General features: G+C 42.6%; 1 protein-coding gene across 2 annotated transcripts in view; it reads left to right on the top strand.

Moving 5' to 3' along the window:
• The window catches only part of LOC129708449 (alpha-1,6-mannosylglycoprotein 6-beta-N-acetylglucosaminyltransferase B-like), a 656277-nt gene that overhangs the window by 392046 nt on the left and 246181 nt on the right, over positions 1–18050 (top strand). For both annotated transcript variants that reach the window (XM_055654227.1, XM_055654226.1), the window contains exons 7-8: positions 6015–6185; positions 14786–14955. In XM_055654227.1, coding sequence (XP_055510202.1) covers positions 6015–6185; positions 14786–14955 — 341 coding nt within the window. The remainder of the gene's footprint in view (positions 1–6014; positions 6186–14785; positions 14956–18050) is intronic.

The raw sequence follows: 18050 nt of genomic DNA, 5'->3' as shown, positions 1-18050 counted from the left end.
GTTAGGCTGATGAGAAGGGAATGGCAGGCAGGCAGATGAGGAGAAGGAGGGACCGGTGGAAAAGTACTGGGAGGTGAAGTGGATGAGATTGAGGAGAGGGCAGACTGTGACAACGGTATGAAGTATCAATGAATTTCTTTGTAGGACAAGGTCAGAAAATGTAACAAATATCCAGAAATTGTGCCGAGTAAAAATTGCAAGAATAAAATATCCATTTATTTGGAGTGCTTCATACTCTTCGTACAGTGCTCGCAACTCATTGGTTCCAATCCTGTGTGGAACTGCAGACTTGTGATTGGATTCATAGTAGCTTTATCTACCCTGTTTAAAACCCTGTTAAATTGTCCCTAGCAGGCAGGATAGAACAAGTTTATGGGCGATTATGGTTGGCATGGACTCAGTGAGCTGAAGGGCCTGTTTCCACACTGTATACCATTGCCTTAATTGTTTTGCTTATGGTCAGGGTAATTTTATAACACAAACTAATGTGCTGCACAAATCTAAGTGAAAGTTAATTTTATTTACCTTATTTCTTAGTGTCAGCCTCATTTATATTGTCTCAAACACCCCTCTGGAGCAACGTGCCACTGTGGTTCGCCATGGTAGTGGATGCCTAGAATGCACTGCCAGGGGTGGTGGTGCAGGCAGATACAGTAGTCACGTTTAATAGACTTTTAGATGGGCATATGCAGGAAATGGAGCAAAATGGAGCACGTGCAAGTGGAGGTGTTTAGTTTATCATCTTTTGAACAGACATGGTGGGCTGAAAGGCCTGTTCCTCTTCTGCACTGTCCTATGTTCTATGAGTATGCTCCCTGCACCTCATTTAATGTATACAGAATACACAAGGACATTTAAACAAGCAGGTCTCGTGAACTTTAAGATGCAAAATATGGTGCTGATTTAGGTTACACAAAAAAGCTGGAGAAACTCAGCGGGTGCAGCAGCATCTATGGAGCGAAGGAAATATGCAACGTTTCCGGCCGAAACCCTTCTTCAGACTGGTGCTGATTTAGTTGTGCTATTGTCACTGCAATAGAACACGATGTGGCACTCACTGATAAAGATTAATTGAACTATGTATCCCACAAATCAGGCTCTTTACAGAATTAAAACTAAGATATGGGCCAAGATGTTGGTTTAACCAAGTTGATAATCATTATCTGAATCTGATAGGTTTCATCTCAGCGAGTAATTTATTGTATAATGCTCACCATTTATCATTTGCAGCAGACTGAACATTCACAACGCCACAATGGTTCTGTCGTTAGATAAGGCTCTTAGATAGCTACTTGGGTGTGCAGGGATGGAGGGATATGAATCATGTGCAGGCAGATGAGACTAGTTTATGCAGCATCATGTTTTGCATGGACATTGTAGGCTGAAGACATATTCCTGTACTGTGTTGTTCTATGTTGTATAGAAGGTTCTTTGACCAGATTGATCAAGGAAGCAATGTTCTTGGGGAGAGGCTTTGGAAACATCTATTATTATATAAAACTCTCGTGCCATCCGACCGGCTGCCGTCCGGCTGCCTTTCTGCCTTTTGATTCGTTCCATCGTGTAATGTCACAATGCCCAATGCTCGCAGATGTCCAATCGGAATGGCCGATGCTCGCAGATGTCCAATCGGAATGGATCCATTTGCATGGACGGCTGCCGGCTGCATTTCTTCCTTTGATTCCTTGCCACGCCGAATCCAGACGCACAATCGCCGAGATCTTTTCCATTTCGGTAGAGATTTCACTTTTCTTTCTAAGTATCCGCTCCTCATTACATTTCGTCGTGTTTAAGTACACGTTTTTAATCAAATCCTTCTCCCCCCCCCCACCCCCCAATATTTCAAAAAATAACCTGGCTTCTCACCCATAGCAGCAGCCATTTGGGTAGACATTTCACTTTTCATTCCAACTATCCACTCCTCATTAGATTTTGTTATGTTTATGTCCACATTTTTCATTAAATCCTTCTCCCACCCCTCCCCCTTTTGTCGCCTCCTGCTGGCCAGCAACCATAACGGCTGCTGGCGCCCGCATCTCGCCTCAAAGACGCCATTTAAAACCAGCCGCACTGCTCATTCCTGAGCCGCTTGAGTTGGAGGACCACGTCTCCCGTGGGGCTACGGGTAGGGAACGGCTGCGTTGGGGGAGCAGACCCAACGGGTCTGCCCTTGGTCTGGTATAAATTAAATTTGTTTGCCATTTTGTTTCCTGTCCATTGGTTTTCAACTCTATCACCTCTGACTCATTTACTCGAGTGAAAGGAAACTGAGGAATATAGCATCCCTTTATTTGTAGATTTAATTCTGACTTTTTGAGGTATTAGATCAAGTATACAATAGTATAAAAATGCAAATTTATTCGTTTACGGGCCTGTCCCACTAGGCTATTTTTTAGGTGACTACAGGCGACTAGGCTTTCGCCACATGGTCACCGGGGTGCTGCCTGTATGGTTGTGTATGTAGTCTCCTCAGTCGCCCAAAGAGTCGTAGCGTCTTTCTGGTCGCCCTTGGATATTCAGCACGTTGAACATTTTTCGAAGACAGTCGGCGACAGTGGGTTTGACGCCAATGAGCGTAGCTTGACTTCTCCTGATGTAGGCGCTGTCATAGTTGTCGCCAGGTTAACGTAGGTTGTCGCCGGTGCTGACTTTGTTTTTTTTTTGTTGTTAAAGTAATGATTCTATTTCAAATTTTATGTTGAAGGGGGGTCCAGTCACCAGTTTTTCAGCGACCTGCTACGACTATGACTGTCGCCAAAAAATAGCCTAAATGGGACAGGCCCCTAAGTTCATTGTCACGTGTACCAAGGTACAGTGAAAAGCTTTTTGTTGCGTGCAATCCAGTCAGCGGAAAGACTATACATGGTTACAATCTAGCCATCCACAGTGTACAGAGACAGGATAAAGGGAATAACGCATAGTGCAAGATAATGTAGGGTGCAAGATAAAGTCCAATTTATTATTATTGGACGACAGATGGCGCAATGGGCTAAGTGTTCGGCTGGCGACTGGAAGGCAGATGGTTTGAATCTCGCTTGTAGTGCATACTGTCGTTGTGTCCTTGGGGCAAGACACTTCACCCACCTTTGCCTGTGTGTAAATGTAGTGTAATTATGTGAAGCACTTTGGGGTCAATGCAAGTTGACTAAAAATGTGCTATATAAATAAGATTATTATTATTATTATTATTATTATTAGTATCAAAGATTTGATTTTAATTTTAAGTGGATAGAGTCAGGAAATATAGTCTTGAGGGTAAGAACCTGCTATTTCAACAATTCTATGAGAAGTTTATCATTCTTCATTTTACACATCATTAATAATGTTGAAACAAGGAACTGCAGATGCTGGTTTACGTGCAGAAAACACGTACCACCAATTCAAGAACAGCATTTTCTGTTTACGGTTCAGCATTCCATCGCAAGACCGCGAGAAATTGCAGATAATTGTGGACGCAGCCCAGACAATCACACAAACCAACCTCCCTTCCATTGACTCCATTTCCACTTCACGCTCCCTCGGCAAAGCCATTAGCATAAGCAAGGATGAGTCATACCTGGTCACTCCCTCTTCTCCCCTCTCCCATCAGGCAAGAGGTATAGAAGTGTGAAAACGCACACCTCCAGATTCAGGGACAGTTTCTTCCCAGCTGCTGTCAGGCAACTGAACCATCCTATCACCAACTAGCAGGCAACAAAAGCTTTTCACTGTACCATAGTACATTTGATAATAAAATAAACTAAACTAAACATTCCTCTCATTAGCTAAGGATGTATTAACAATCCCCAAATATACCTCTACAGCCCTTACAATGTTTTTCGATCTGCATCTGTAGCTGTAACTCTATTGGATTATAGAAAGTAACCTCAAGACCGTAAACAAATAAACGTCATGTTGTCACTTGGAGAATTCCGCACAGATAGTTTTACTTAATTGCCTTGGACACTTTTTTAAGTGTTCAATAAATTATTCAATAGCACCTGAGCTCGGTGTAATTGTACTTGTATTTTTCCGTAAGCATTTAAGGCAGATACAATGATAACAATTAAGAGATATTTGGACAGTTCCATGGACAGTGAAGGTGTAGAGGGATATGGGCCAAATACGGGAAAATGGGACTAGCCTATATAGGGCATCTTAGTCGGCATGGACGAATAGGGACGAAGGGCCTGTTTTTGTGCTGTATGACTGTGAAACTATATTGAATATCTATATCTCAATAAAATGTTGTTTTTATTTGATACTAGACCAAACACACGCGTTCCTGACCCATAGCCCCCATAGGAGGCGTGGTCCTCCACTTCAAGCCATTCCTGAACATAAGACTTCAGCACTCCCCTGCGTCCCGGAGCAGTGGTGGGCTTTAAAAAAAAATCCAAATTGCACTTCCCTGCATGTTGCAATAGCAATTTGCCCTCCCCCTGTGAGGTGAAAAGTTCAGAGTGTTCCTGTGTCCTCACTGATAGCCGAGCCATTGTGACGTCATCAGTAGATGCTGGTCGTTTTAAATTTAAAGTCTTTAGATTTTTTTAAACTTTAATCTTTAATCAGTAATATGTCGAGAAATAAAGCATCAAATGTTCAGTGAAAGTGATCTCTGCCTAGAGGGGGAAAATGTGAATCAGAATATGTAAAAATCTTATTAAAGTTGGCATTTTTTAAAACCTTAATCGCGAATGACGTGAAATATAGGATTAAATCTTCAGTGAAGCTGATTACTGCTAGCCGAGCTATTGTGATGTCATCTTGTGCTGGTCATTTTAAATTCAAAGTCTTTTGATGTTTTTAAACCGTACTTATCTTTAATGTAATAAATTGAGTAATAAAGCGTAAAATGTTCAGTGAAGGTGCTCTTGGACAAGGGGAAATATGTCAATCAGAATATGTAAAAATGTAATCATTACCGTATAGTGTTTTTGTGAAGATGTAAAGACAACCACATATACACACACGTGCAAGATCAGACTTTTAATAAGTATATGATTATTCTTTTGCTTTGTTAGCTCACAGAATGAATAGTCCTTTCTAAATGTTTTTTGAACATTATTTTCAAGTGATTGTTTATTGTTATAACATCTTGTATTTTGTATCAATCTAGTGAGTCCTGGTTACATCATTTTCTTTCTCAGGTTTATTTCAACCGTAATGGAATTAATATCTTAATCTTCTTTTATGTTGCCATCTCAAATGTGTCTTCGGAAATAATAACAATTGTTGCCCTAGCTTTGTGGTGAATAGCTTCTTCCCCACAGTTATCTGGCTTCCTCCCCTCTGTTACAGGTTTCCCTCAGGCACAGCTTCTGCTTCACTGTTATCAGGCTTCAGTACAGTCCTAGGGTACTGTTCGATTTATCTGTACCCCATTGCGGACATTGGACTTTATGGAATTGATGCACTACAATGCTGAGAACTATATTCTGCACTCTGTATCTTCCCCTTTGCTCCACCTATTGTACTGGAATTTGACTTGATTGTGGTTATGTATAGTATTATCTAATTTAATTGGATAGCATGCAAATGAAGTCGCTGCCTCAAGCAAGCAGCCAGCATCGTCAGAGACCCACACCACCCTGGCCACACTCTCATTTCCCCTGCTATCGGGAAGAAGGTACAGGAGCCTGAAAATTGTAATGTCCAGGTTTAGGAGCAGCTTCTTCCCTACAACCATCAGGCTATTAAACGCTATAACCTCCAAATAAGCACTCACTCTCACTCTCACTCTCACTCTCACTCTCACTCTCACTCTCACTCTCACTCTCACTCTCTCTCTCTCGTGTTTACATATCCGTTGCAGTGCTGCAAGTAAGAATTAAACAATTGTTCCATTTTGGGCACATAACAATAAACCAGTAGTGACCCTCCTCTAAGATTCATGGAACAGATTGGTTTGCAGCCTGCATGAATTGTTTTTTATTGATGAAAGACATACTTTAGCAAATCCTAACTGGAGTTATAAGAAACTCACTTTCTGTTATTTTCAGACATTTCACATAGATTATCTGTTTCTCTTACAGCAGAAGGCATTTTATCGGAAGGATTTTGCACAACTTCTCGAACTGATGGGTAGTGGAAAGGAATCGCTAATATTTATGAAAAAACGCATCAGAAGGTTGTCAACACAGTGGGTTTTGGCTGCTCAGAACATCGATCAAAAACTTGAGATGAGAAAAAGGCAGCGGAAAAAGGTGAACGGATAAGATCATATATGATTCGTAATGATTTCAACCGAAACAGATCAACTGCACTGTTCGTATTTAGCCATAAAATATCAATTGTAATTGAGAGGGCAGACATGGTTTACTAGAATGAGTCATAAAGTCATAGTCTTATAGTGTGGAAACTAGCCCTTAAGCCCAACTTGCCCACGCCAACCGACAAGTCTATATGGTTCTATATGCCTGCGTTAAGCTCATATCCCCCTAAACCTGTCCTATGCATGTACCTGTCCAAATGTTTCTTAAATGTTGCAATAGTACCTGCCTCAACTACCTCCTCTGGCAGCTCGTTCCATGCACCGACCACACATTGTATGGAAAAATGACCCCTACAGGTTCCTATTAAATGCTGTATGAATTAGGATGGTATTGTCTCCAAGGAGAGTTTGGATAGACTTTGTTTAAGAAGGAACTGCAGATGCTGGAGAATCGAAGGTTACACAAAAAAGCTGGAGAAACTCAGCGGGTGCAGCAGCATCTATGGAGCGAAGGAAATAGGCAACGTTTCTGAAGAAGGGTTTCGGCCCAAAACGTTGCCTATTTCCTTTGCTCCATAGATGCTGCTGCACCCGCTGAGTTTCTCCAGCTTTTTTGTGTAACCTTGGATAGACTTTGATTGTTTTCTCTGGAACACCAAAGGTTGAAAGGGGAACAGATGGAGATGTAGAAAATTATGTGGGATATGGTTAGGGTAGACAGAATCTTTTTCCCAGGGTGGAAATGTTAAAGGTAATAGGGCACGGCTTTAAGGTGAGAGGGAAAGGTTCAGGGGAGATGTGTAGGGCATGTGTTTTACAGAAAGGGTGGAGGCAGATATGATAGTGGCATTTGAGGGTTTTGGATATACAAAGATATGAATCATATGCGGGCAAATGAGTTTTGTTTATTTTGGCATCAAGTTTGGCCATATACATCATGGGTCGAAGGGCCTATTCCCATGCTGTACTTTTCTATGTTTTCTAATGTTTTTGGTAGGCTCACTCCTCTGCATTGCTTTTTTTTAAATGGCATTATCTGTGGACAGACTAAAGATGTACAAAAAAAGATAATTTGAGAATTTGCATCAAAATTGCTGCATCTGAAATGCATTTCCCCTCTCATGTTCATCTTTAATCTAATCCTAAACCTTGTCCTGCAGACTTTGGAGATAGAGCGCGGAAACAGGCCCTTCGGCCCACCGAGTCCGCGCTGAACAGCAATCGCCCCGTACTCTAACACTATCCTACACACAAGGGACAAGTTACAATTTTACTGAAGCCAACGAACCTACAAACCCGTACATCTTTGGAGTGTGGGAGGAAACCGGAGCACCTAGAGAAAACCCACGTGGTCACAGGGAGAATGTACAAACTCTGTATAGACAGCACCAGCAGTCAGGACCAAACCTAGCATTTATTTCAAGCAAGCAGCGATAGATAGATTCTTGAATAGTGTGTGTGTCAGAGGTTGTGGGGAAAAGGGAAAAGTAGACGATGGGTCGAATGGTCTTATTCTGCTCCTATCACTTTTGACCTTATGAACCCAGGTCCCTGGCGCTGCGAGGAAGCAGCTCTTCCTACGCCACTAAAATAAAAAAAACTAAAATAAAAAAAAAATTCTCCTTCATTTTAAGTTCCAGTCTTCCCCTAAAATAAATGATTAATATTGTTCAACATCTTTTCAGTTGTCAGTACTACTACTCAGCAGGTTATGATCTCAGGCCATTTTGATTGTGCTAATCCGCTCCAAATCAATGGGGAGTTTGTTCCACATTTCTACTATCGTGCAAAGGGGGAATAAATATATTTTCCAAACTCAAGGATGAAAACAATTTACGTCGCTGTTAGATTCGAATTTTGATGGATGCTTGAAAAATAAAAGCAGAACTGAAAAATCATTTGAAATAATCTGCATGAAAAAGTTTGTAGAATTCAAAAACACTTTACTTCTTAACAAGAATCTTTGCTGCTAATTCCTCCGCATAAAATTACTTTTAATGATTTGTGCAGATGAAAATGGTGTATAAAACCACAAGGTGTATAAAAACTAGGCTTTATTGGCACGCATGCAAATGCCAAACAGCGGCCCTTATTTTATCAGATGTATGTTCAGCCCGATGGATAGACTGATCAATTGTGAAAGTAGAGAGAAGAATATCCTTTTAACCCGTCAATATTCTCATATTATCCAACGCCATGTCAAATAAAACGGAAGAGTAGGCAACCAAATTGGTTCTTTTCATGAGATCAACTTGGGAATATAAACTGAGTTCCTTTGAGAAGAACACACTGATCATAGAATCAGGACCAAAGGAAATCATTCACACATTTTCCCTGAGCCCCCACGGTATATCTGACCTCAGAAAACAATATTGCTTGTTCTTGTTCATCCTGTTCTTCATACCTTTTTGAGAAATGGCATATTATCTTTTATGAAATGCCACGAGATTGGATGATCTAATGTCAGAGATGATTGTACAAGTAAAGTAAAGACATAAACTTCCAGCGGTATTATTTGTAGATCTTTTGGGAGAAAGACATATCTGTCGGAAATCTTAAATGTTTAGTTTTGTTTAGAGATACAGCGTGGAAACGGGCCCTTTGGCCCACTGAGTCCGTGCCGACCAGCGATCCCCGTACATTAGCACTATCCTACACACAAGGAACAATTTACAATCTTTACTAAAGCCAATTAACCTACAACCCTGTATGTCTTTGGAGTGTGGGAGGAAACCGGAAAACTCAGAGAAAGGTCACGGGGAGAATGTACAAACTCCGTAGAGTAGCACTCGTAGTTAGGATCAAGCCCGAGTCTCTGGTGCTGTAAGGCAGGAACTCTTCCACTGTGCCACTGTGCCACCCAGATCCACAAATGAAATAGAGGCCTGACCTCTATTGACTCATTATTAGTCCCAAGGATAAGGCAGCGACTCTACCACAGCATCACTATGCCGCCCTGGGGAATTGTGTGGACCATTTGGTGGCCAGATCTGGGTCTTGATGTGGACTGAGATGGAAGTATTAGCTGGGAGAATGCATTGTATTTTGATTAGATGAATGAAAACTAAATAAATGCCTTAACCAACCAGGATCTCAATCTAATGTTGCTTGAAACACCCAGTTGTCCTGGAAGCACCCAACAATGATTACTGCAGGGACCACTTAGTCTAAACCCCTTGAAAACACATCAGAATGAGGAGTGAATTAAAATGGCTTGATGAATCTCAAGAGTAAGATGAAACCAGCACTGAAATTGCAATTGTCATCTTTTACCACAGAAAAGATAGATCTTCAATTTCATTGGGAAAAACAGTTAGCTAAATTAATTTGTGAGCTATTATGTTGTGATGTCCATTAGCCAAAATAAATACCTGACAGACTTATTATGCATTAGCTAACAAGATCATGTAAGCATCCTCAGCTGTTCTTATAAGTTTAAATAACATTGACAACTGCATTTCGCAGGGCTTATAGAAACTTTGCAGTCAATTCCATACTAATAAACTGGATAGTTTCAGACTGTCTGGTCTGAAGTAGGGTCCCGATCCGAAACATCACCCATTCCTTCTCTCCAGAGATACTGCCTGTCCCGCTGAGTTACTCCAGGATTTTGTGTCTATCTTCAGTGTATGGCCAGCAACTGCAGTTCCTTCTTACTGATATCAACTGAATTGGGCAGAGCACTGCTCTGCTAACCCTCGTTATATGATTGCAGCATGAGGATTGCTATTTTTTTCCAGTTTTCCTTCTGCCCACAATATTTAATATGAAAACGAATATGTGATTCTGTTCCATTCTGTTAGTAGTTTGTTTGGTTGTTTGTTTGTTTGTCTTTTTGCACAATCCGCGAGCATTGCTACTTTTCATTTCACTGCACATCTCGTATGTGTATGTGACGAATAAACTTGACTTGACTTGACTTGACTTGAAGACTGTGGCAAGATGGCACAGCAGTAGAGTTGGTGTCTTGCAGCGCCAGAGTCCTGGGTTCAACCCTTACTATGGGTGCTGTCTATACAGAGTTTGTACATTCTCCCAGTTACTGTGTGGATTTTCTACGGGTGCTCTGGTTTCCTCCCACACTCCAAAGACAGAGGTTTGTAGGTTGATTTGGCTTTGGTAAAATTTGTACATTATTACCAATGTGTAGGATAGTACTAACGTACGGCGCTATTTGGTGCAGACTCAGTGGGCCGAAGGGCCTGTTTCCGTGTTGTATCTCTAAACTAAACTGAACTAAAGACTACCTTGGCAGAGAGGACAATTTTGTGCAGAGACACCAATTAAAGCTGCTCCTTTTAAAGAGGAAGAGCATTGTTACTGCAGGATACAGAGAGTGTTATTGTCAAGGTGACTGAGACTAGGCCAAAAGATCATTGTAAAAGATCAAATGAATGGGCTACATTCCGACAATGCACTAAAGGCTTTGTCCCTCCATTTTATTGCTCCACTGCGATTACCTTAGACTTTACTTTAGACTTTAGAGATACAGTGTTGAAACGGGCTCTTTGGCCCATCAAGTCGATGTTGACCAGCGAATACCCCGTATCCTAGCACTATCCTACACACTAGAGACAATTTACAATGTTACATAAGCCAATTCACCTACCAAACCTGTACGTCTTTGGTGTGTGGGAAAAATCCGTAGCACCCGGAGAAAACCCAACTAGTCACTGGGAGAATGTGCAAACTCCAAACAGACAGCATCCATAGTCAGGATTAACTGCGGGCCTGTGGCGCTGTGAGGTAGCAACTCTATTGTTGTGCCACTGTGCGTCCCTGAAAAGAACACTTGATTCCTTGTGTCTCCAACTTATTGCTTCATTGCGATTCCTTGTGCCTCTACTAAATGCCTTGATCCAGCATGAGTGCATTGTTCTCATGCTCAGAAGGCAATGAGAGGACACAGTTGTGTCTTTCATTACTAGATCTCAAGAATCTGGAAGTGATGCAGAACGATGTTCAATGAGATTGCACGTGGTCAGGGTCAATTAGGACATGCCAATTCCCACACACCCAGGGTTCCCAACCTGAAACATCTCCTGTCCATTCCCTCCATGGTTGCTGCCTGACCCACTGAGTTACTTCAGCACTTTGTGTTTTGCTCAAGATTCCAGCATCTGCAGTTGTTTGAGCCTCAGAAGATACAGTTCGGTGAACCACACTTACTTGCTTTAAATGGCACTGTAAATGTAAGATTACAGAAGCTCTTGCACACATCCACACCATGATATTTTCCTTTAAGAGCTGTCAAGTTTAAATCAATGCCCTTACCCTTGTCTGATACCAGAATAAAATGAATGCCACAGAGATTACTGAGTTTTCAGTTTAGTTTAGTGTCACATGTACTGGTATTTTGCAGGGGGCTTTCATAAAGGTCAGCATTAAATGCCATCATCTCACTTGTGGCCTGACTATTGGCACTGTATAAACACGGCTATGGAACTTCTACAGTGGTCCCTTTTGTTCTGTAACACAATAGATTATGTCACACAATCTCCAATAAGAATAAATAATCTTCAATATTGTGAACTTCTGGAGGTACTTTAAATATGTGTACATTTATATTCCTCCCACCACTGCTGGTACATAATTTCCAGATTGCGTCCATTTACAGTATTGTCACTTTACTTATTGCCTTTTTTGAAATAACTTTCTTTAGACTTTAGACTAGACTTTCAGTGTGCAAACAGGTCCCTCAGCCAGTGACCAGCGAACATCCCTGTACACGGACCCTTGGGACGATTTACAATTTTTACCAAGCCCATTAATCGACAAACCTGCACATCTTGGCAGTGTGGGAGGAAACCGGAGCACCCGGAGGAAACCCACGCAGTCACAGGGAGAACATGCAAACTCTGTACAGGCTAGCATCCGTAGTCAGGATCGAACCCGGGTCTCTGGCGCTGTAAGGCAGCAACTCTACCGTTGTGTCATGGAGAGAGTTGGGGAGAGAAAGCTAGATCAGGGAGATGAGGGTGGGACAAGAGACTGAAGAAGAGTCCCAACTTGAAATGTTGCCTATCCATGGCCTCCAGAGATGCTTCCTGACCCACCGAGTTACTCCAGCACTTTGTTTTCTGCATAGGATTCCAGCATCTGTAGTTCGTTGTGACTAAGTGATAGGTAGATCCCAATGAAGGGTGGGGGTTAATTGACAAATGGGTGAAGTAAGTAACAATGGCCGGAGGTGAAAAGGGGACAAAAAACTGTAAGATAAGCAAAGATTACAAGGAATGAAATGGATAGCAGGGGGGAAGGGATATAGGTGGAAAGGGCAAGGGGGAAGTGAGAGGATAAAAGGGAAGTATGGGACTCGGGGCTGAGAGATGAGGCTGAGATACAGAGGAAGGAAGAGGAGCAGAATGTTTCCTTATTCAGAACTGTTGAGTCTGAGCTGCAGTTTGTGTTCTCTTAGTGCAGCTCTTTGAAATATTGAGTGGAGGAGAGGCAAAGTGGGAAGGTTTGGGTTGGGAATGAGGGTGTAATGCTAATTTAATTTTAAAAAGTCAGCGGAATGGGGGGAAGCTCATGTACATGAAAGAGTCGGGAGTTGCTGTGATAAATGGTATTGTATTTGCACTGCAAACTTTGGCCATGCCTTATTAATGCTTTATTACAACTGAGATGACATTTTCTTAGTGCAGGACATGGTTGGCTGTGCTGCAATGTTATTGCCTCATTATTCATGTTACTCTACTATAGTCTGTTTACTAACCAGCAGATTAGATAAGAATGCATTTTTTAAAGATTAAGTGGACATTTCAGTAACTGTTTATTGATTCCAATTGCTCATTACACGTGAAACAGACAAAACTGAAATGCTGTTCAAACCAAGAGCCGTGATATTTTGCCGAAAACTTTGTTTCTTTAGAATATCTGCTGAAACTCGCATACAGAAACACTCCACACACTAGTGCAATCGTCATAAAGGCAACAGGGAAGCTCAATTCATTCTAATTTGAATTTGGACGACGTAAAACATGGTTTTCATGCAGTGCAGATCTAGATACATTGAAATTAAACCAGGAATTGCCTCAAAAAGACGGCCATCATGATCAAAGACCCATGGCACCCGGACCATGCTCTTATCTCACTGCTACCATCAGGAACTTTGAAACCAAAACCACTAAGTTTAAGAATAGCATTTTCTCACAAAGAATTAGGTTTATGAACATTGCACAACACTAAAGGGCCTGTTCCACTTGGGCGACCAAATCCGCGAGTTCTGGCGAGTTTGCCCCCGACTCATACTCGCAGCATGGTCGACACGAGTTCGTAGGAGGTCTTTGTAACTCTCCTTCATGCTCGAGAGTGGTCTCCGTGCACTTAAGGCCTCAGCTAGGTTGCGCGTTTTATTCAATATATTGAAAAATGCCCGCGAGTGAAAAAATGTCGCCATGGAAAAAATCAATACTTTCTTTACTCGTAGGTTTAGTCGTAGTAGGTTGCAGTAGGTCGGCATGTTGGTCGTAGGTAATCGAGGGTAGTCGAAGGTAGTCGAAGGTAGTCGTAGATAGTCTTCATCTTAGTCGAAGGGAGGTCGAAGGAGATCGAAGGAGGTAGTCTTCACTCTCCACTATACGGTGTCCAATTTCCCCGAAGTTAGTCGTAGTTAGTCGTAGCTAGTCGTAGCTAGTCATAGCTAGTCTTCAACATAGTCGAAGGAGGTCTTCTACATAGTTGAAGGAGGTCGTCAACATGTCATTTTTTAAAACTCTTCTAAACTCGCCATTTAGGTCGCCCAAGTGGGACAGCCTCTTAACTACCATCTCAGCAACTATGACCTTCTATGGACTTTGTTTGTAGTTTTACTACAACTTGCTTAGCCTCATAAAACACGGAAAAAGGCCCTTTGGCCCAACTCATGCCTGGCCAAGATACCCCATTTAAATGCTATGGCTCAACTACTTCATCTGGTAGCTTGTTTCATATATCCACCACCCTCAGATTGAAGAGGGATCCTATTAAACCTTACCCCTTTCGCCTTATTAAATTATTGTATTATTGGTCATTACATCAAGGCAAGTCAAGTTTATTTGTCACATACACATACGAGATGTGCAGTGAAAAGAAAGTGGCAATGCTCGTGGACTTTTGTGCAAAAAGACAAACAACCAAACAAACTATAAACACAATCATAACACACATATACCTTTACATAATAAATAATGGAAGGAAAAACGTCCAGTAGAGTTAGTCCCTGGTGAGATAGGCGTTTACAGTCCAAATGGCCTCTGGGAAGAAACTCCTTCTCAACCTCTCTGTTCTCACCTCTCTGTTCTCACATATTTATTTGTGTGTTATTGCAGGCCTGTTAAACTCCAACAAGTAAGAATTTCATTGTTCTATTGCTGGTACCGATGACAATTAAATACTCTTGACTCACTTTGCTCTTGACTATGAAGCTGAATGGTTTCAAGATAAGCTTCCTCATAGCATGAAACCTTTATCTCTTAGTTCTCAAGCTTGGTGGAAGTTGCATAGATAAGATCCAGATTGTTAATCAACGTTGATGAATCAAATTGTGGTTGTAAAATCTTGGTTCAAATCTGGGAACTCTTGTAATGTGTCAAATTTCTGTCTTTACAGATGTTGGTCCACCTGGGTTTCTTGACGGAGGAAGCAGGAGATGTTTTCAGTCCCATCGTGTCGAAGGGTGGTCCTTTAGGGGAATTGGTTCAATGGGCTGATATCTTGGCCACACTGTATGTGCTGGGTCACAGCCTGAAAATCTCTGCTACTTTAAGAGAGCTCCAAAGGTACAGTGCTTGTCATTCACTTCAATACCAAATTTAATGTTTTATGTCTACAATGTGTTTTAACATTCTTGCAAAGTGGACATCTGTTCAAAACAAAAAGTGCTGGTGGAACCGGAGTGCATAGTGGTGCAGCGGTAGAGATGCTGCCTTACAGCGCCAGAGACCCAAATTTGATCCTGACCACGGGTGCTGTTTGTACGGAGTTTGTGTGTTCTCCCTGTGACCGCGTGGGGCTTGTCCAGGTGCTCCGGTTTCCTCCCACATTCCAAAGACGTGCTGTTTTGTAGATTAATTGGCTTCTGCAAATTGGTGATGGCTGGTCAGCATGGACTCAGTGGGCTGAAGCGACTGTATCTCTAAACTAAAGCTAAAACCAAAAATAAAGGGTTAGATTTAGATTTATTAATATTACATGTACTGAGATATAGTAAAAAGGTTTGTTTTGCACGCCATCCAAACAAATCAGATATACCATAATTACAATCAAATCAAACTCGAGTAGAATAGATAGAACAAAGGGGAAGATAAAGAGTACAAAATATGGTTCTCAGGATTATAGCGCATCAGATCTATAGACAAAGTACATTGTCCACATTGGGATTGACTTGAATCCAATGGTATCACAATACTAACAGAGTGGGTTTTCTCTGCTTTGCTCTCCCAAAAGAGAGTGGATGGAACAAGATTGTTTGTTTTAATTATTAAAATCAAAAACACCAAATTTGTATATAAAGTGCGGGTGGTGTAAAGTCAGTTTGGAACCCCCATTTAAGATCAAACAACGTATTTATTGATTGTATTGTGAGAAAATAGACAAAATAATTATTTCACTTCTGTGGACTTGAATTTCTAGCATGCTTTATCTAATAGAACCAAGCCAAAATAAATAAAAAATACAGTGGTTGGAAGGCCAATTTAAAATCTAGTTACTTGTTGACTTTTTAAAAAAAAAATGTAATTTTAATTTATTATCAAAAAATAATTTACTTAATTACGAACACGATACAAAACCCTCCAAAAAAACAAAACCGTGGTAGCACACCCACCACCATAGTACAAAATCACCAAATTATCTACATTTTCAAACAACTATGTTACAATCCTTACAAAAATACAGGTGCACAACCTTTTATCCGACAGCCTTGGGACCAGACACTTTTCGTAATTCAGAATTTGTCGGTCTTCGGAATGGAATTTTTTTTGCATAGATTTTAATGTCTGGCTCAGTGGTAGAGTGCTCGGCTCATATCCGCAAGGTCGCGAGTTTGCGTCTTGATCCCGGCAGTTCCTCGGTCGCGAGTTTTTAGTCTTCAATGCCGTTTTTTCTTGCAGAATAAATGTCTGTATGAAATGCAGTGTGTTGAATGAATTCCTGAATTTGTAAATGTGCCCGCAGCATTGAATCACCTCTCGTACTCATGTCACCCTAGCGGGGCTACATGCCCTTAGGCGGCCTAGCTCGGGGATTCTTGAATCCCCGAGCTAGGTCGCGAGTTTGCGCCTCGATCCTGGCAGTTACTCGGTCGCGAGTTAGAGTCTTCAATGTAGTTTTTGCTTGCAGAATAAATGTTTGTATGAAATGCAGTGTAGGAGAGGTGTGCTGACTGTGTGGGCAGAACTTTGGAAGTGATTGCCCACCAGTCTAAAAAGCCGCTGTGTCTCCCTGTCCCTGGGATAGCAAGGGGCGATCAAACAGCACAATACCCCCCTCCCCCTCCAACTCCAGAGGAATCCTCTCCCCGATGGGCCGCTACGGCGACAAGTGGCAGTTCGCCCACAGCCCGAGTTGCGCCACCCCAAGAAAAAGACACCATCAGCTTCTGCCCCTACGTGTTCCTCTGGAGTTGGAGCGGGGCTGGGCTGGAGTTGCTGCTGGCTGTGGGTCTCTGGGATCTCCGTGCTTGCAGTGGGCCTGGGGGTTGGTGTCCCGTTGGTCCTGACGTCTCCGACCACCCCCCTGGACTGCAGCTGAGACTGGGAACTGTACCGCCCTTGCCCCCTCCCTCTGCAACTGCAAACAACCCCACTCTCCTGCAAGGGCGGTACAGTTCCCGGAGGATAGCAGGTGTCCGGAGATGTCAGGACCAACAGGAACCCGCTCCCCGATGGGCCCCTACGACGCCCCGAGCTGCGCCCCGTCATCCGCAACCCATGTTCCTCTGTAGTTGGAGAGGCGCTGGGCTGCTGTTGGCTGTGGGTCTCTGGGATCTCCGTGCTTGCAGTGGGCCTGGTGGTCGACGTCCAATTGGTCCTGACGTCTCCGGTGACTGCACTGACCTGCTGGCTGCCTTCGCCGACGTGAAGACAGTACAAAGCCCCCGCGCCGGTGCAATGAGCGGGGAGCTGGAGAGGGGAGGGAAGGGGTCACACACATGGCCGGGAAGCAGAGGGGTGTAGGTGGGGTGAAACTGAAGGGAGCGACAATTTGCTGCTGCCTGCACGCTGAGTTAAAAAGTTTCCACGCAAGACTCACGATACACTGTGTATCGAGTCTACTTCTCGTGGGAACTTTTTAGCTCAGTGGGCAGGTAGCAGCAGATTGTCAATTATTAACCCTCCCGCGCAATGTACCCTCACCTTCTCTTTTATGAATGGGGATTTAGTTCCCCTTTCTTCGAGGACCGACCGGAGGTTCCGCTGTCACCTCTATATAACCATATAACCATATAACAATTACAGCACGGAAACAGGCCATCTCGGCCCTACAAGTCCATGCCGAACAAATTTTTTTCCCCTTAGTCCCACCTGCCTGCACTCGTACCATAACCCTCCATTCCCTTCTCATCCATATGCCTATCCAATTTATTTTTAAATGATACCAATGAACCTGCCTCCACCACTTCCACTGGGAGCTCATTCCACACCGCCACCACTCTCTGCGTAAAGAAGTTCCCCCTCATATTACCCCTAAACTTCTGTCCCTTAATTCTGAAGTCATGTCCTCTTGTTTGAATCTTCCCTATTCTCAAAGGGAAAAGCTTGTCCACATCAACTCTGTCTATCCCTCTCATCATTTTAAAGACCTCTATCAGGTCCCCCCTTAACCTTCTGCGCTCCAGAGAATAAAGACCTAACTTATTCAACCTATCTCTGTA

This window comes from Leucoraja erinacea, chromosome 23 (assembly GCF_028641065.1).
Source record: "Leucoraja erinacea ecotype New England chromosome 23, Leri_hhj_1, whole genome shotgun sequence".
In the NCBI taxonomy this organism is placed as follows: Eukaryota; Metazoa; Chordata; class Chondrichthyes; order Rajiformes; family Rajidae; genus Leucoraja; species Leucoraja erinaceus.
Note: the sequence above shows the minus strand (reverse complement) of the source record. Positions and strands in the feature narration are given on the sequence as shown.